Source organism: Cydia fagiglandana, chromosome Z (assembly GCF_963556715.1).
Source record: "Cydia fagiglandana chromosome Z, ilCydFagi1.1, whole genome shotgun sequence".
Taxonomy (NCBI): domain Eukaryota; kingdom Metazoa; phylum Arthropoda; class Insecta; order Lepidoptera; family Tortricidae; genus Cydia; species Cydia fagiglandana.
Genome location: NC_085959.1, coordinates 18,621,895 through 18,643,190, shown reverse-complemented (window position 1 = coordinate 18,643,190; position 21,296 = coordinate 18,621,895). Strand labels below are relative to the sequence as shown.

Below are 21,296 nucleotides of genomic sequence, written 5' to 3'. Positions count from 1 at the left end.
TCTTGCAAGTTCTTTCTAATGCTAAAAAAAACGAACCGTAGGTTAAAAAATGATATTTAAAATGTGGTATATTATCAATTTATCAATATACAAATAAATTGAAGTGTTATAAAATTATTTTTTTACCTTGGATAATATCTCTCATTACTTCCTTTGCAATAAGCTTACTAAGTACCATATTATTACTAATATCAGTTATTAATGTTGTGCCCAAGACACCCAAACAAAAGCAGTAATACTGAACTACTGATATAAAGTTATGATATGATGAACAAAATAAAACCACAAAATGGGACGTCCCCCAAGGATATCTCAAATTGAAAGCATCGACTTATTATAAAATCATTTAATCGTACAGAATAATTGTAGCAACAAGCAAACGTCCTGTTGATAGTGAATAAAACTATGGATCCCTAAGGGCCCACGGTATGTGATGATAAGTTTCCAAGGAAATATTTGGTACAGGTTATAAGAGCTTAGAGTTGACACTGGATTAATATTGTAAACGGCAGCCTGAGCGCGAACTGACCCCAGCCGCCGTCGGCACCTCTCGGTGGCCTATAAGAACATGCTCAATTTAAAATGATAGGGCACGAAGCGACGTCTCGGATCTTTCGCTATCAGGCTGCGACGAGTTAAAATGTTATCCATCAAAATTCACGTATTATTTATACTTATTGCAATCCTGATAGAAGACTGTTAGAATTGATACGTATATTCTGTAAATTTCATTAATTTTACGTGGTTTTACGCTACTACTCTTTCGTTAATCGCTGCGTTGGCTCTCCACTAATAAAGCAAAGCTTAACTATTGATGATTAATGATACCTGCTTATGATTGACTAACTGACAATTTTATGAAAAATTAACGGATCGGCGTTGACAAAATCAGTGTCGTGTAGGCTATTTGTAGTTTTCTGTAGTAGGTACGTGTACGAATTAAATTTCGTCAAGTTACTAATACAAAAGCAGTGTGCTAAGGTTAAATTCCGCATCACTAACACCGTGGCCGACAATATCTAATTACGCAATAAAAGAAATTTATGGAATCGGTCATATTAGCGAGCTTCGCAATTGTTATTTTGTTTCATAACATAAATACATATAATGTATCCAATTTTATGAAGACTTAAGCTCTTAACTGAAATTTATTTCTTGGTTTGAATTACCCTATCTGGCTGCGATTACTTGTTCCTGTATTAGTTTATCAATGTTACCATGAGATATATACATTTTCGAGTGTATAGTGTGCAATTCCACAGCAACAATTTAAAACGATCCAACAAATCGACTGATCTGCAATTGTTTTGATGGTTCATTTTGCCGAGCTACTAGTGAGAATAAATAATAATACTTGACATTCATAATAATAACTTAATTGTTAACAATATCTATCAGATTGCGCCAGTAGTATTCTCTCATAACCGTCTAACCACGCCTTTAAATTCTAAAATCATGTGAAAATGTATGTAGCAGCTCTGAGAGTGCACTTCGAGCTGCAATTCGACATCTACCTAGTGCCATTATCACGCCAAGCAGAGCTACGACATCCAACACTATTTTAAATTACTGTTCCGTCTATGCTTTTTTTTTCCCGACTAAAAAAAAAACAAATTATTATTTTTAATTCTGATTTTATGATTTTATCATAATATCAATAACTTATTCATGTAAATGAATTAAGCAATTATAACAAAGGCAGGTATCCTATTTCTTCAATATTATTACAATAATGTAGATAGGTCGTGCAAATTATAAATAATCTACATATCTATTTAGACTTAGATTAACAATAATAATCCGAGAGCAATGTTACAAAAAGTATAAACCAATCGACCGCCTCGTACTCTCGGTGCCCCTTGTCTAGCCAGCAGCCTGTCGACGGCTACCAACTACTCGACAACACAATGAGACCTAATTTTATCCCTCATTTAATCTTCCTTAATGTATGTTATATACAGATTTTATCAAACAATATAAAGGCGACTATTTGCACTAGTGGATTAATTGACTTACAATAAGTACTATTGCAACTAATGTAATAAAAATATAATTTTGTTTCTAAAATCATAATTTCGTAATCCAATATTGAATAGCCGCCTTTTCGGAATTAATTTTAAATAGGTTACGTTCAATAAAAATTCATATGTTCATAAATTATACCGAATAAAAGACAGTGTATATATAAAGAATGGATCCCTTATGTGTGCCCAAGTAAACATGTATTCGACATAAAACATGGTAAAAATATGGATCGCAGTAGAGAAGTGTATCTTGAAATGCATTCATTTAATTATCCATCTAATAAAATACGAGTATCTTGTACTAAACAATCTAATGCTAAAGATGAATTATTTCACTGTTTCATCAATACTCCTTGCACATACGGTGCTCGAGAATATGTGATACAATTTACAGCTCCTAGCGATGTCGTTAGTCCACTAGGAAGAACACCTTTAAGTCGTGTTCTTATATCAATTATCAACATTATTTGGTTCTTACAATCAATAAGTAAATAAATAACGATGAATTAGATATTGCTAAAAGTCTAAACAATAGTCCTCAGTAAAAAAATGACTACGATGTTATAAGAAAATGTTATTCCTTGTAGACAAGTATTATTTTAGACTAAGAAATCCAAGAACACAGCTCCTTACAAAACCTGAATCGCAGTTAACAGCAAAACGTTTTTGCTCCTAGAGTAAAACTGCGACATTTCTAATGCATTTCTACGACAAAATTGGAACAGGATCCGTTGCTTGTGTCGCTGTCTTAGATCAAATGCTCAAATATACTACATATATTCATGTGACATAATATTTGAGCACATATATGTTGAAAAGACCTTTCAAATGATATTGATAAGTATCTATTGTTCTACAAAAACTAATAAGATACGTCAGAATTGAATTTGAGCATCGAAATGCATCTAATTTTATCTTAAAAAATAGGTAAAAACCTAATTCGTGTCACATCATTGTAAAAAGCATTTAAGTTTTACAAAACACTACTGGACGCAAGCGTAAATTATTTTAGAGGGATACATTAATATCGTAACAACAATCGTAACATTCATTGATAAATTTATTACATTTAGACCATATTTATGTCGAAAAAAAGTTCAATTCAGTAAGTGGTCGCTCTAAGTAGGTAGTCCACTGTTGCGGCCCGCGACTTAAATATCCAAACATTTCAATTTATGTATGTTTCATAATACTTTTTAAATAAACATATAAAAAATATACATTAAGATTACGTCTAAATATTATTTAACACATTCAACTCTAAAGTAACAGTTCTAAAATAAATTATGTATTCCAAAATTATGACATTCATTGTAACACGATTATTACAGTATATTTTATTACAATTTGAAATGTGCCAGTAAATTTAATTAAATATCTGTATTCTGCACAAAATTAGTAACAATTTGACATGTTAACCGGTTTAATGTTCTCTTCTGTTATTTACTTTCTCTGAGAAAGTAATAATCCTGAGATTCATTTGTTTATTAATTCGCATAGCGATTAGCGACATCAAGTACTGCGCGACCCTGTACAAGTGTACAAGTGCGGCATAACACTGGATTTACGAACAGATTTATCGGTATAATCAGTAATAAATTAAAATCTTACGTTTTCAGTGAAACTAGCTAAATGAAATAAATACTTTTCTTTGTACCTTAATTTGATAAATATATGTATAACCTCATTACGTTCATTAACAAATGAAAGTATTTAAAAATGCAGATAAAAATAAGGTTCAAGATTAAAGTAAAAGGTACTCTTACGAGTTACAATCAATTGGTTAGGATTCCGTACTATGTAGTCCTCGCTATAGGCTGTACAACAATAAGGGTCAGTTGCACCAAATCGTCTGTCTCCATCCAAGTATTATGTATGCAAAGTTTCATAGTTCTTTGCCGAGTGGTGTTGATCAGTTCGCTAAATATGGTAGATGTAACTGGTTCTTAGTACAACTCAACCAATGGAGGTGGGTCTTAAGTTTGAATTAGGGTTAAAAACTTACAAGTACAAATTTTACTATAAAAGTTTTATAGAAGTTTGTTTTGTACTAATAATTATAGGTTTTGTAGTTGGTAAATGCGGGATTGATATTCAATGATAGTGATAAATTAGACTTAGACCAGACCAAATAAAATATGATTTATAGGTTTTAGGTACGGAACCCTAACTAACACTACATAAGTAGCGGACAAATATTTGTAAACTTGTAATAATAGTAAAATATCACAAATAATATATTGATAGTCGGAAAAACCGTATTGATAACCTATTAATTTCAATAAATGTAATTATAGAAATCCATCGAGAAACGTTAAAATTGTGAACATGGGTAAAAATGAAATAGCACCGTGTAAACACCAAGGGCGAGATGGGTCATGCGACGAATAGAGAAGCGAACGTACGGTGCGGGCGGTGCTTGCGCGCAGTGCGGCGGCCGCGGGAGGGGGGGGGGGTGGGGGGCGGTTACTGCAGCACGCAGCACTTGCACTTGGGCTTCTTCTTGATGGTGACGTGTTCGGGCTGCTGCGGCTCGGGCGGCGGCGCGCGGCTCACCTCCACGGCGCCCGCGCGCGCCTCGCCCGCCGCGCCGTTCTTAGTGCCGTTCATCGCCTTAGGAGTGCTCGCCAACACCGGACTCGATACTTTCGTCTGGGGCGAAGAGGGCGCATTTGCCTATAACAATAATTAACATCCACAATTATTTTAATATAGTACAATAGCATCTCATTTATAGAGGAAAATGAAATCGAACGCTTCGTACGCCGCGTATATATTTTTATTACAGAGCAATAACTTTAAAAAAAGAGTGTGATGAACCTATTAAAAGACGTTGCGCTATCACGTCGCTTTTGCCATACAGGTGCCGCGCACCTGGTAGTGTTTACCTAACCTTCAAACATAAGTCTATATAAAATTTCAAACAAGAAAATATGTATTAGCATCTTTCACAACATAATTTGTAAATACCTAATACAATAATCTAATTGCAAACTATAAGGGAACGTGCATGAACTTTAGGGGCAGCACAGGAGCCCCCTATTTATTGGTGCGAAGTGTAAATATTAAGTTTAACCCAACAATGTAACCCACAAGACGGCAGAACCTAGAATGCAGGTAGAAGCTTAGAGGACAGCACTTGCATTGGTGATGCCGTGAAGTGTCAATGTACAGTTCATGTTTCCGATTCTGGTCACAAAATAGCAGACCCACCAACGCGCACGGGCCCTATATAACACCGAAAGAGGCAAAGGTCAACAACGCTCGATGTGAGGTGTCATTATATTAGGTACTGTCACTTTAGAATTTGCTTGTGTATTCCTGCACGACATTGTATGGAAATAGTTGTTAGCTGTACAACGTCACAGAAAAGATTTAGAATATCTGATTCTGTGATCTTATAGAATCCAATATTATCAGGAATTTAACATACATATGTATGTAGGTACCTTTATGTATGAAGATTGAGATTATGCTCTAATGAGTTATACATATAATGGCTTGCATAAGGGCTCATTTAAAAGATGCGAGAACTCGCATGCGGGTTTCATTACATTGTTGGTTTTGATCGGTCAGTTCAATTGGACGTAACCAACAGTCTGCAATGTAACTATTATCGCATGCGAGTTCGCGCGCCATCTAAAGCAGCATTCAATCTGTTGGTACTCACGCTAAGGTTGTTAGCGTGCTGCTTGTCCACCTCCTCGCAGGGCGCGAGCTGCGGCTGCGCAGTGGGCGTGGGCGTGATGGGCTTCCCGCCCTTGATCAGCGAGACGATCTCGTCCGCCTCGCGGCTCAAGTCGCCGTCCGGCCGGAACGGGTTGTCCCAGCCGCTCTCCGTGCTGCAACACACACTACTATGTAACCCCTTATTTCATTTCATTTATTTCCCACATATGTATAAGCTGACAGTATTACACCAAAACGCTTACACGTAGGGCTTGCATTCCGGAATTTCGAAACTCCGGAATCTCGGATATATTTTCCGATATTACAGTTCCGGAATTGAGACCAGTGAATATCGAAAATTCCGGAATTGGATTTAAGTACTTTTATTAGATTTTCTATTGAAAAGTGCCAAGAAACTACACTATGCTGGTGTTATTAGCCGTGGCTGACAAGTCTGAAGTCTAGCAGCATGCATTATTAACATGCCTCATTAACTTAACCATCAATATTTACTTTTGAAGCAAAGCCACCATACATTTACTTGTTTAGAATCCAAACTACGCGAAACCTTTGAATTTTAGGTAAATTTATAAATATTTAGATATTTTATTCTCAATTCAGAAAGAAATTTCCTCAATGAAAGATTTCGGATTCTGTAGTGTTGTAGTGTAGCAGCAGCAGCAGCACATTATTTATATTCTGAAGCGCTAATGAAATCAAAACATAAAAAAACAACCTTAACTCAGGAACAAGTAATCGTTATACCTTAACACAATAAATGCCCTTACCGAGATCGGAACCCCATCAGGACCTTCATCTCCGAAAACAAAGCCAATAAGGTACTAAGTGGTCTACGAGGCCTATATTTAAAGATTATATAAAACTAGATATGAAATGGTTTGCCAGCATTCATAGTTTCTCCAAATATAATAAGGTGCTAAATAAGAGGTGCAAACACGACACTACTTAATTTATTAATATTTTTCGATAAATAATACCACAAATTAAATTCCACTAAAATAATACTTTCTTTAATAAACGTGAAGTATCAGAATTTCACATTTTTTGTTCATTTTTATTAAAAAATCTAATTAAAATATGATTAACCCTAATTCCGGAACTAGTTCCGGAATTCCGGAATTGAGCCTCAATATCGAAAATCAGTTCCGGAACTGGAAACCGTCCGATATTGCAAGCCCTACTTACACGGTATAGTACTAAAAAAACTTAAAATTTAACAGTTATGCATACAATAAAAATTAAAATCAAGTCACAGAATAAACCACCTTGACAGCATGGAGGGAATCCATGTTGACCAAATGAAACAAAACTTTATTTTTTATTGTATAACATTATTGTAATCATAATGTGTTCTTTTTTATAATTTAGATATAAAAGATCATGTCCCCGACGGAAGACCAGCGCTACCCTAGCCAAGTTAGCACCTGCTGAGTCGGGACCATTTCTTGACCGTGTTATTGTGTTACTTGTTGTTTTATCTTTTTTTTTGTCACGAATAAACGCTCTCTATTCTTGTCTAAACATATAAGAGCTCGCGCTCACCACGAATATCTTCCATACTAATATAACATGAGAGAGTGTTGCCCATCGTTTGTCCAGCTAAGTCTCAATCCACTTTTACAAACCTATGCGGGCGTAAGTTAGCGTTGCGTAAATATCAGATAAAAATTGTTCCAGATTTATACATGGACTTTGAATAAGCAATGTATAGTAACTTTGTGGTGCGGCGTGTAAAGTAGACATTTACGTATACGAACGCTGATAAAGTGAGTCTCCCTAAATATAAATTGTTCTACTGCGACACTTCAAGTTTCCAATTTACGGTGCAATTTTTTTTTAAACTAAACTCCTATCACAAAACGCTTTTAATTTGATCAGTAAACGAATCCCCTAATCAAATTGGTAAACTCTTGTTAAACAGATATTTCAATACAAATTACCTACACCACTAACACTACTGAACTAAAATATCATTATTAGTGTTAGAACTTTCGTTAATCAGGCGCTACTTTCTTGCTTAAAATCGTTCTAACAACCTTAATACAAATGACTTACTTTACCGAGTTCGATTTCGTGGTAAAGAACGGTAAGCATCAGTATGAAATTAGTTGCGGTGTTGGCGCCGAACAAAGCGCGAGCCTAGATCTAAAAGGATGCAAGTGTCTCCTATTGTACTGCAAGGTTATTTGAAAAAGGCTATTTAACTTAACCCGTGATGCTAACGCTGAAGGGCTGAAAAAAACCATAAAAAATGTAGACTCATAAGTCATAATTTAAGGAACCCTAATTGTTTGAACTATGTAATAAAGTAATGGATGTTGGGCACTATGTCTCAATGTTTTCGCTACGTGTCAACAAAACGACTAGGCCAGCGGTTCTCAAACTTTTTTGGTGACGGAACCCTTTTGGAAAGCGAAATATTTGACGGAACCCCAAATCAAAAATGTTCGTTCGTCAATGTGGACCAGATATACCTATAGAAGTGCTGGTTTTTTCTTATCATTACAAGTATTTTCGCGGAACCCCAACAGAGGCAACGCGGAACACACTTTGAGAATGGCTGGACTAGGCTTTTAGTTTTTCTGTCAAGCAAAAATCAACGCTAATTACTCAACGAACGCGCGCGATCGCAGTGGCATTGAGTCGAGAACTCGTGCGAGGCGGGCGCTAGTGCTGGTACTATATGACTGACTACAGTGACTATAGCACCGAGCTGGCGCTGGACCATTACCTGATCTGCCGGTTGTAGGCGGCGTGGTCCGCCATGTCGGTGTGCGCCGCGAGCAGGGCCGCGTACAGCTCGTGCGAGGCGGGCGGCGGTGGGGACAGGCACTGCGGGCGTGCGCCCTGGTAGAACGAAACGCGGACCTTGGCGCGCTCCGAACTGAAATACATTACATTTCAATGTTATTCCCGGCTCCATAAATCCATTAGGCGTCATTCATTAATTATGTCTCACAAAATTTCGAATTGTTAAAATGGGCCTTTAAAAACATATCTACCATCTACTCTACCTATACAAATTATAAACTCCGCTCAGCTAAAACAATTGCAGACAATGAGAATATACGAAATTGATTATATATGAAATTTAACAAAATATTTCGCTTTGCGGCATTGCATTTACACTTTACTTTAATTTACTTATTTTTTTAACCTAGAGCACAAATGCAGCAAAGCTAATTTTAAAAGGTGACGTTTTTATTAAAAGGTCAACTAAATCCAACACCCACTTGTTTGATGCAAACATAATATACACATATGTAATATGCAGCGAGAGTCCGGCCTTGCATTAGCTTGTTTGTATGCATGTGTGAACAACAAACAGTCCTAATGGTGTGGTGCTACAACAGCTACATGTATGTTCATATAGTAAACTTTTATGACTATACATATAAATGTTCCGATCCAGCAAAGATATATATCTCTATGCTGGGATGGTTTTCATTTCGGCTGATTGTACCTCATCAAGTAAATAGGTGTTCCACATCACACATACAGACATCAATATGTAATAAACTTACAATAACAATAAAGAGCTGGGTCGGGTCACACATACTGAGATATAATAGATACTGCTTTCAATCCTAAAACTATGCTGATATGTACCTGTATTAATGAGTGCAGTGAGTGCATTAAACCTGGAGTTACCATGATTACCAGTACAATTTGACACTGGGTTAACAGTTTGACCGCTTAGCCCCGGGTTATTGAGATGGTGCAAGTGGGCCTAAGTGTTAACAAAAGCAGAGCTGATGGATCAATCTGATAGGTAAATCTAATGTCATAATTCAATAAGACAGCTTAGACAGCTTATCAATACCTAACCTAATTGATTTCAAAGATCCTAATTGTACTAGACATAACTTTAAATTTCACTGAAGTGCCCAACTAGACTATAGTTGTTACATCACACAAGCAAAATCAACCAAGTGGTCCTCCACCCACACATGACCTATTAGCATGAAATGTCCCTGAGTCTGGCTCCACAATGTGAACATCTGACATCATTCTAGCCATTACAAGTCATGATTCAATACCTATTTAAGGTAAAATGGATGTTGCACAGCTTAATTGTGACTGCAAGGTCACACTGTTTACTACAGCCCAACTCCCGGGCCACTTATTCTATTTACGAGTAGTCAATTAAAACTAATATTGAAATCAATTAGGTTAACTGAGAGTTCAGTTTATGGATAGAATGTGGGTACAATTAACAATGTTACTAATCTAGTACAGTCGACGTCAAACATATGTTTACACTTTTTGCCTTATTACAAAGGAGTAAGGTGCAAAAGTGAAAACATAATTTTAACGTCGACTGTACCACTGGTGGTACGGTACAGTGGCGCATTTATGTTAGAAGGAGTAAAGAGACAGAGAGCTTTGCCAATGTGACATGAAGCATTGCTGCCACGCTAGTCTAAGGGCCAGTTGGGCCAAGCACATTTGACAGACTGATCAACATCACTCGGCAGAGAACTATGAAAATTCCCATACAATAAAATTTAGCAAACGCTTTAACAGTGACAGTCGGTTTGGTGCAACCGACCCTTAGTGGTGACTCCTAACTACGGGACCCTAATAAGGTTGCCTTTTAGACTAACAAACATAGTGAAATGGTTGGCCCGGATTTCATATCGCTATTCGGAATAATTATTATATTTGGTCATGTCCAACAAGAAGTTAGTACATTGTGAACAGGTGGTGAACAGCCACAGTTTTAGTTACTTTTACTGACATGGTTTTGAGAACATTGCTGACAATAGGGTTATTCTCCTACTAGTCAGTTTCTTTTTTAGAATTGTCTAAACATTTTTCTAATATAATTTTTTTTTATCTGATTTTATTCAGGCTTTTGACACTCTAGGTGAACATGACAGCCTCATGGGTGCTTTCATAGTTCCCCACTCAAGGGAGAGATCAATAAAGTGGTATACACTGAATTCTTTGTCAGATAAAGGCTCTGCCAGCCAACAATTGATGTGCCCATTGTGCATGGAACACAAACTATCCAAAATTCTTTGTCTCAAATCCGAATTCCGGACGCAGTCCAACAACACGTGAGACAAGTCCTCAGTTCTAGACACAGAGGTGACTGTTTAACACCCATATGAAATTTATACAAAACATTACACAATGACATCACAGATTTATTAAATAGAACTTGTGTTGAAAAACAACTGCTACCTTGTCTATGTTTTTGTAATAATTATCTGGTGCTTTATTTCAAAACATGCACACTATAAAGCACTAGAAACATACGAGTAAGATCAAGATACTTGTATATGCCATACAGATGACCGGTCTGGCCTATAATGGGTAGTGACCATGCCTGCGAAGTAGATGGTCCTTGATTCCCAGTAAGGGCATTTATTTGTGTGATGGACACAAATATTTGTTCCTGAGTCATGGGTGTTTTCTATGTATATAAGTATATATTTACTTCTAAGCATGTATATCGTCACCTAGCACCCATAGTAAAATCTTTGCTTAGTTGGTTGATCTGTGTAAGATGTCCCCCTAATATTTATTTATTATGAGTATTATGACATTTAAAATAACACTTGCACTGCGTGTGCTATCAAAATAATTGCAGACTTATCTTGGTGTAAGTATATTAGGCAAACCTAGACCACAGTTATTTTCAGATACTATTTTTATTTAATATATGTGAAAGAAATATAAAGGTGAGTTTACCATAACACCCTTATCATCACGGCTAGTCAAATAACGGATGTTATTAAAAATATGGTTAGAGGTAAGTCACCGGGACACGACGGCCTCAGCATTGAACATCTGCAGCATGCTGGAGCGCATTTGCCAAGGGTTCTTGCATTATTTTATACCCTATGTCTGAAACACTCATACCTACCCGATGACCTCATGCGCACCACTGTTGTTCCAGTTATTAAAAATAAAACGGGTGATGCTACTGAGGTTTCAAATTACAGGCCAATATCGTTAGCAACTATTGTAGCCAAGGTATTGGACAGTGTGTTGGATGGTCACTTGGAGCAGCACTTCCGTCTTAATGATGCACAGTTTGGTTTTAGGCCGGGGCTGTCCACGGAAAGTGCTATCCTATGCCTCAAACAGACTGTCCAATATTATACTAAAGGCAGAACACCGGTGTTTGCATGTTTCCTAGATTTGTCGAAAGCTTTCGACCTTGTATCTTACGACGTACTCTGGGACAAGATAAGTAATGAGACGACCTTACCTTGTGAAATTACATCTCTTATGAGTTATTGGTATAACCATCAAAAGAATAGTGTCAGGTGGGCAGGGTCTCTGTCGGAAGAGTATGGGTTGGAGTGCGGGGTGAGGCAGGGCGGGTTAACCTCACCTCGGCTCTTTAACCTGTATATGAACGGGTTAATCGAGGAGCTCAGCAGTACCAAAGTCGGATGTCATATTGACGGTGTTTGTGTCAATAACATTAGTTATGCTGATGACATGGTACTGCTGAGTCCTTCGATTGGGGCCCTCAAGCGCCTTCTGGCAATATGTGAAAGTTATGCGGTGGCCCATGGGCTCAAATATAATGCTAACAAAAGTGAAATCATGGTTTTTAAGGCAGGCACCAAAACCTACACGCTGCCAGCAATTTCCTTGACAGGTGTGCCTTTAAAGCAAGTTAGCCAATTTAAATATTTGGGTCACTGGGTCACCGAAGACTTAAAAGACAACTTGGACGTTGAACGGGAGCGAAGGTCGTTGGCCGTTCGATGCAATATGTTGGCCCGCAGGTTTGCGCGATGCACAGAAAAAGTTAAGATCACTCTCTTTAAAGCCTTCTGTGTATCTTTCTACTCATGCAGCCTGTGGGTCAATTATACGCAAAGAGCGTACAGCGACCTTCGCGTCCAATATAATAACGCGTTCCGGGTGCTGATGGGGCTGCCGCGACACTGTAGCGCCTCTGGCATGTTTGCCGAAGCAAGGACAGACAGCTTTGCGGCCGTCATGAGGAAAAGGTGTGCCTCGCTTATGGCCCGTCTGCGCGGCAGTCCCAATCGCATTCTGAGCGTGTTTGCTAACCGCTGGGACAACCCTATGTTAGCCCGGTGGACGTCCATGCATGTTGTCAAACACTGCTGACGGTATATACAACTTTTATTTTTATTTATTGTTTTAAATTTTGTGTTAGTTAAGTATAAATTAATAATTAGTTTTTAAGAATTCACTAACAAAATTGTATGGGCAAAATTGTCTGAAATAAATGTTTATTATATTATTATAACATCATTATTCTGTTTCTCATGTAGATGTCCATCATGATTCCACAGTGGCTAATAGTTAGGACAGTTCAAAAAACTACTCTACTATGATTAGTACACTACCCTATATTAGCTAGTTACATATCTAGAGTTAGAGCAAGATAAGTCAGCAACAATGTTGAATGTTGGATCCCGATTGGATTTATTGGTTGGTTGACTTGGTTGGATTAAATTGATGCCAATTATACTTAAATGAGTTACTAATGTGCTTGTATCAGGGTGTTTTCCTAAACAGTGTGTTGGTGATGGTTGTGATGGACATAGAAAATTTAGTAATAGTAGCAAATTACGACTTGTGGTCGTACAGTACACAGGACGCGGCCGCGACGGCGGCGAAGGTTACTCGCACCTCGCACAGCACAGGCGGGCAGGGCGGATCCTCAATAAAGGAAGCCGATCACTGATACCAATATTATAAATAGAGCTTATGATTTCGAAACGTCTGCCAATTCATGTTTACGATATGAACATAACATGCCGAGTAGTGACCTTGTGTTCTTGATGGCAAAGGAACGAAAAGTCATTTTAATGTTTATAAATCAGTCCTCGTGACGTCATGATGACGGAATCTCGTGAAAATTAGTTTTAAGTCTATCTACGTTACATTTCTTGTTACCATTAATGTCTAATAGGCCGACAAGTGTACTTAATAAACGTTTAAATGTAACAAATTATTATTTTGTAATACCTTAAACAATCAAAATATCATCGGCGAACACTCGGCGAGTTAACACCCAAGATCGCAAAGAATGACGTTAAAATGCTCACTTACCTGATAAATATCACAATACTTCAACAACTACGATTATCACTGGCCACTTGTTATCAATCGCAATTACATATACTGACACATAGAATTATAAATTCATAAACAAAAGCGCAATATGCGCTACACGGGGTTTGGCTCGTTAGTAGACGCTTTTCGCTCAGTCAGTGTTTCCAACTTCAACCAACCCAACCCAACAAGCATCGATCTCGGAAGTTGCTAGCTCGCGATACGAATGGAACCATTGGAACGGCTCTTCGCTATTCGTTCGTTCACTTGGTCGGCTAGTGACGTAACAAATTCACGGCGTTAAAAACGAAACGTTATTTAACTCGTTAATCTCATTACAGTCGTTACTATTAGTTAAGTACATTGAAAATATGAATTGCGATAAGAATGGGGTTTGAATTATATAAATTAAGTAAAATTAAATACTGTTCCTCGGTATCGTTCTAAATTTAAGGTGTAGAGTCAAACCAAAATAAAGCTGCAGCAATTTTTTAGCAAGACGTGTAAGTGTTTATTGACACGTCATAATTACATAGAAGTTTGACGTTTATAATAAGTATAATAACACTATTGGACGTCTGTGCGATAGAAATCGCTGTGGTGTTATCTTGATCTGACTCTATTCTACTTGTAAATCTCGGCAATTACAGCTACAGGCTTTTATATAGGACGATTTTTTTTCTTTCGTTAATTTTGAAGTATTTGTCGAAACTTCTGTAATTTTTTGGAATGACGTTTATTTAAATAAAATGTATAGTTTGTCAAAGGACTGTCTCATTTCAAACATAGACAGAGATAATCATACTATCTTTGTCTTACACTAGTACTACTAGCACCCACAGTAAAAGGATGAGTATAGTTTATTTATTCTTATTTACTGACAGTTTTGGTTTGACCAACTACATATAATTTACAAAGCGCTGACATGTTTAGCGCTAGAAAACTATAAAGGAATGCAATATAAAAATGGCTCCACCATAGCTGTCTAAACATAATTATTGTATACATATTATATTAGGTACGTATACATATCAAGCCGGTGGCAGTGGCGGCAGAGCGTGCTTTAGAAATTACAGACTATTTAATTACAAAAAACATAGACTAAAAAATCCTACGTCCTACAAAAATGCACAGCTTTCTAATAATCAGGTAAAAATTACTGTTTCTAAAGGCCCCTGTACAAAATGGACCAGCGCCGGCCAGTCCAAGGGACGCAGCCATGCGGTAGAATGAGATAGCAATATCACTTGCTCCTTCTAATGCATAAATGAGTCCTCCAGACTGGCCCACGCTGGCCCATTGTGTACAGGGGCCTTAAAAGTTATTCATTCAATAAACGATAACGTTATGCGAAGGCGTCAGAGGTCCTACCGAAAACCACGTGCGACGTGTTGCCTCCATGTCACACAGTACGTACGAATTTACAATACAAGTGTGAGAGAGAGGCAACGCGTCGAACGCAAAAAATTACATGCGGTTTTACGTTACATTTACATTGCATCACTGATGATTGATCGATTTATTTGTTGCAGTCTTATTGATGTCGGCAATGTATGTATTAAAAAACGCACTATGCAAGTATGCAGGGCTATAATTAAACCGCGAAATTCGAAGTTCACAACTTGCGGGCATTTTTCTCTGCCACTCTAATTACGCCTTCATTGGAGTAAAAGAGAAAGATCCCCGCAATTTGCTAATTTCTGTTTTGGCGGTAGCCCCTCTGGTCTGTTAGCTCAGCATCATCTTTTAACAACCTTTATACCTACTTTTAGAGTCTGTGCGGAAAGAGAATCGTAGAATGTATTAGTTCCATTACATTCCACGACTCTTCTCTTTCCGCATAGACTCTAATTAGGTATATACATGAGATGATTGAATTTTGCACGGAGCACTCGCACTGAACCGAATTTTTATTTATTTTAATTCATTAAGCGCCACTTGCACCATTCCACTAACCCGGGATTAGCCGGTTAACCCTGGAGTCTGGAGTTACCATGGTTAGGTTACCAGTAATTTGACACTGGGATAACGGTTTAATCGGTTAACCCCGGGGCGGTTGTGTACCTACATAAGTACATACGTGTAGGTGCTAAATAAAATTGTAAATTTTTTTTTCTGATCAAATTCGCAAATCCGGACGGGCCTTAAGACTGCTGTATTACCTAAAGTAAGTATAAAGATTAATTCAAAAAGAGCTAAGGTCTGTTTTACCTTATCTATGAAATGTATTTAATTATTTATTACGGTACTTACTCGTCCTCCACGGGGGTGTAAGGAAACGCAGTCTCCTGCAACTTTGGCGGAGGACTGCTTTCGGGCTCCTCTTGAAGGGGGCTCTCGTAGATCAGAGTCTCCACCATAGACCCCTTAGAGCTCCCGAATGACACCCTGCACAATACCAAATAAGTCATGATATAAATAAACTATAAACAACCAACTTACACAAACTAAGCTCAATAAAGTCTTGTAGTGTGGTGGGTATTACTATTAGACCACGATATGATATACCACCCGACAGATTTTAACCACGCATGGGTAATGGTGGTAATATTTTTTTTTTGCTTTTCTGCACACGACTCGTTATTTCTTGTTACATCTTGGCGAAAAAAAAAAAACATTTAATTATTTGTTGTAATTACAACAAAAAAGTAAAGTTATATTTCTACTTATGGCTCCTCTACACGATGGGCCAGCGCCGGCCACTCCAAGGGACGCAGCCATGCGGTAGAATGACATAGCAATGTCACTTGCTCCCTCTAACGTATAAATGCGTCCCTTGGAGTGGCCGGCGTTGGCCCATCGTGTAGAGGAGCCATAAACCAAGTCACAAAGTGGCAACGTCGCAGCCAAAAAGGTAGGTAGCTTTGTTTGCAGGGTTTAGATCAGTTAAGTATACAATATAACGCTATAATAAGACAAATAACTGATTTTGCTCAATAAACTTAATGTCTATTGTCTACTACCATTGGGGGACCCTGTATTAAAGAGGGAACTCAATATCCACAAGGGTGGCACAAGGGCATGCGACTCGCCAAATGTTATCTCATAGGCGTATTCCTATTGTTGGCCATGGAGAGTCGTGCAACCAAAAGCAACGGGGACCAGAAGACCCTTCTAGACTCAGACCAAGATAACTCTGCGACTATTTTGATAGCTAAATCCCGACAGCCGCAGGCTGGAGGGAATTAAAGACTGAAGTTTACAATATTCTTACCCACGGAGTTACAATGTTTTTCATCATCACACTTGATTGAACATTTTGTGTAAAATAATTTTAAACGTCTATTATCAAATTATCAAAATAAGTAGTTTTAAACATGTTTTAAACATAAACAAAAATATTAAATTACAAAAATCGACAATATTTTAAAAGTATCCCGTCCATCCCTCCCTGATTAATTGATTATACCTTGATTTTAAACAAAGTATTTTACTTATAACTTAATTCTACCTACTTGGTTCGTATGAATTAGTGCCATAATTAAAAAAGAAAGCTATAACTCCCTGGTGAGTTATAGTTTTATTTTCACAATCCATAACTGCCGCGGGAACAATATAGGCCTTTTCCCTTCAGTACACCTAAGTGCATGTGCATCATGTCTTTTTCGAGCAAGTGTGATGACTATGTGATGACAATGTCATTTTGACATCTATAGGTTAGGTATGTCAATTTTTAGTAAGTTTCAGCTGTGTTCATGTGGTGTTCATTTTCAAATTATTTTATTCGACAAATTAGTGATATTTTATTCGACAAATTAGTGATAAAACTGTTCTTTACCTACATAGTGATTTTAATAAGTACAATATACCCATGTAAGCTGGCATTTTCCTATATTTTTCAGGATTAGAATATTTCGATTCCTAAATCTAGAACCTCCACCCCAAAGAGAATATATACTTAACCACGTAGTTTTGCTCCACCCAATCTATCGTAATTATCATTACCTATTTCTAATATCTGGGAGACCGATAATGCTCGGAAAGCTTATAAAACTCGAAAATGCGCGTTTTCCCAGAGATAAGACCTAGCTAGATCGATTTATCGCCCCCGTAAACCCCCATATAGCAAATTTCATCGAAATCGTTAGAGCCATTTCCGAGATCCCCGAGATATAGGTATAAATAAACAAGAATTGCTCTTTTAAAAGTATTAGACTATATAAATGCGTAAAATTATTATCTATTAGCTGACCCGTTGCTTGACCTCTGAAATTACTGTCTTAACATCATTTAGTAGGTAAGGTAGTCTTGTATTTTTTTGCAAATAGGTTTATGTGTTTCATACATTTAGCAGGATTATTTATGATTGTAAGTTTATATAGTAATTTGGTGTAGTTACAACTTACAACAACAGCGTCAATAAATGCGTGTTTATAAATTATAGGTTAATTATAAACTCATATCTATACCTAAATGATGACCTTTGCTATCGCACTTCGGTCATTATTTTAAGAAAAACAGCTAGAGTTGAAGAGGTGGGTGCCTATATCAATTACTTCTTCTAAATCTAAAGTATTCGGCTCTCACGCTGCTGGGACTCCAAGTAGCTTATCGCCCTATACGGTGTATATGTCGGCGTATCGTAAGATCAGGCAGATCGTAATGTTCCTGTGTAATGTTTTGACGATAGTCACATTATAAAAACCAATATATAGGTAGGATAGGTTCGTTAGGTTGCTTCAGATGCCCGAAGGGCAAACTGCCCAGAAATAGGAGCCCCGCCGTCGACTCTGGGAACGAGTTAAATAATTTCACGTTTCACGATATGCCTAGGAATTTCACGATATGCCTGATCTTACGATCGATCGGCCGCCGACATATACGTTGTTATCATTTATCAAATTATCACTCACGTTTAGTGAAACGAAGCATATTACGAGCATATAGCGGAAACTGGACAAACCGTGAGCTTTAAATATAGTTTTATACGTTAGGGATTCGGGGAATATCTGCGGATAAATTAGTGTCTTTTTTATTGATAGAGGAAATTCCTTTCTGACGAAGTAATCTGTTGTGATGATGATGAATGAGTAGCGTTAGTAACTCGTTGTAAGACTCGTACAGAGTGCAGTTGACCGATTTTCATTACTTTCTAATATAGTCGAATCCAGAGCCTTTGACGGCGGTCACGTAATTTTAACAATATTTTGTCCGTAACAGAGTGATAGACTGATGGCTAATGGAAAGCTACTTAATAATGTTTGTTATGCGCTGCCTACATTGACAAAGGCTGGTCGACATGGATCTCCTTATCCGAAGACAACTCATACGAATAAATGATGTGAATGGGAAAGTGTGATCGTTGGATATTTATATTTGTGATTGAATCACGCAAAAATGGTCGATCTAATCTACATAGTTAGTTGAATAATTAACATAAGTACCTACTTAAATATAAATTATTTTGAAATTTACAAATTCACAGAACCTAGGTAGGAAGCAAAGCACAACGTAAACTCAGAATTTCTTTCTCGCGTCACACGCATAGGTGCGTCTTCTTTTTGACCGTGAGAGACAGACAAAATGTGCTGTGGACTGTGGTGAATCTTTCTGACAAAAACGTGTGGAGTAATTGGCTTCTATGCAAGAAACTTTTACTTTTTAGGGTTCCGTACCCAAAGGGTAAAACGGGACCCTATTACTAAGACTTCGCTGTCCGTCCGTCCGTCCGTCTGTCACCAGGCTGTATCTCACGAACCGTGATAGCTAGACAGTTGAAATTTTCACAGATGATGTATTTCTGTTGCCGCTATAACAACAAATACTAAAAACAGAATAAAATAAAGATTTAAATGGGGCTCCCATACAACAAACGTGATTTTTGACCAAAGTTAAGCAACGTCGGGAGTGGTCAGTACTTGGATGGGCGACCGTTTTTTTTTTGCTTTTTTTTGTTTTTTTTTTGCGTTATGGTACGGAACCCTTCGTGCGCGAGTCCGACTCGCACTTGCCCGGTTTTTTTTTTTGGAAATGAGCTAGATGATTCACTAGGAAGAAACAATTACAGAAATTAATTGAAGATTTTAAAAAATTACAAGGCTTTTCCATTTAAGGTGTCTTTGCACAAACAGTACTTCAATGAACTGGGCTATAACCGCGAAAATCGAAGTTCACAAATTGCGGGCATTTTTCTCTGTCAGTCTTATTACGCCTTCATTGGAGTAAAAGAGAAAGATCCCCGCAATTTGCGGATTTCGGTTTTCGCGGTAGCCCCTCAGAGTCGGCATATTCTTCTCACGGGACTTGAATGACGTTATGCTTTTATGCAGGTAGATAGGTAGGTGTTTACAAGGTGTCTTTTATGCAGGTAGATAGGTAGGTGTTTACAAGGTGTCTTTTATGCAGGTAGATAGGTAGGTGTTTGCAAGGTGTCTTTTATGCAGGTAGATAGGTAGGTGTTTACAAGGTGTCTTTTATGCAGGTAGATAGGTAGGTGTTTACAAGGTGTCTTTTATGCAGGTAGATAGGTAGGTGTTGACAAGGTGTCTTTTATGCAGGTAGATAGGTAGGTGTTGACAAGGTGTCTTTTATGCAGGTAGATAGGTAGGTGTTTACAAGGTGTCTTTTATGCAGGTAGATAGGTAGGTGTTTGCAAGGTGTCTTTTATGCAGGTAGATAGGTAGGTGTTTACAAGGTGTCTTTTATGCAGGTAGATAGGTAGGTGTTTACAAGGTGTCTTTTATGCAGGTAGATAGGTAGGTGTTTACAAGGTGTCTTTTATGCAGGTAGATAGGTAGGTGTTGACAAGGTGTCTTTTATGCAGGTAGATAGGTAGGTGTTTACAAGGTGTCTTTTATGCAGGTAGTAGAGATGTACCGACTAGTCGCCGACTAGTCGGGAAAGCCGACTATCCGGCCACATTTGTAGTCGGCGATTAGTCGGCGACTAGTCGGCAAAAATGGCCGATTAGTCGGCACTTTATTAGTGAAAGAAAAACAGAAAAAAAATCTACATTTACCATATGTTTTATGTTTATTTTACTAAAATACCTATTCAGGGTGCATACCTACGAAAACTTCATATAATTGACCGTTTGATCGTTATCGTCTGTTGGTGGACTGATGTCTTCCTCTACAGGTCGATCTCAACTGATTCTCGTGTAACTTCATGTGCCAGTTCGATAGTAATTATTTTTAATTCAGTTTTTGTTTTTTTAGTGGTGGAGTCATGAGGAACTATTAATGTTATTGCAAAATTTAGAGACTTAAGTCAGGGCACGTTGCTCGTAAAGACGTTGACCACATGGGATAGGTTCTTAACTGGCGACTACGTACGGGGAATAGAGCCTTGGAAATACCTCCTACAAACTGTACTGACGGTATGCTCAGGATCGCAAAGTAAAAGAACTAAAGACAGAAATTGAACGAAGATTCTTGTGATAGGTCTTTGAACCTTTTAGTGAAGTAGAACACCTTTTAGCCAAGCTAAATTATGATGAATAGCGCAACCAAAGAAGCAAAACTATTGTTTTTCACCTGAACTTATACGAAACTAATGATCTGGCCGACTAGCCGACTAGTCGGC

The 21,296-nt window shown here is 37.7% G+C and overlaps 1 protein-coding gene across 1 annotated transcript in view; it reads right to left on the bottom strand.

Annotated features, from left to right (window-relative positions):
• Positions 1-331: 331 nt before the first annotated feature.
• Positions 332-21,296, bottom strand: part of LOC134679248 (uncharacterized) — a 36,635-nt gene continuing 15,670 nt past the window's right edge. The window contains exons 4-7 of the mRNA XM_063538137.1: positions 16,026-16,160; positions 8,446-8,598; positions 5,695-5,866; positions 332-4,700 (exon numbers count right to left, since the gene is read on the bottom strand). Of these exons, the coding sequence (XP_063394207.1) occupies positions 4,491-4,700; positions 5,695-5,866; positions 8,446-8,598; positions 16,026-16,160 (670 nt within the window). The 3' untranslated portion in view covers positions 332-4,490. The remainder of the gene's footprint in view (positions 4,701-5,694; positions 5,867-8,445; positions 8,599-16,025; positions 16,161-21,296) is intronic.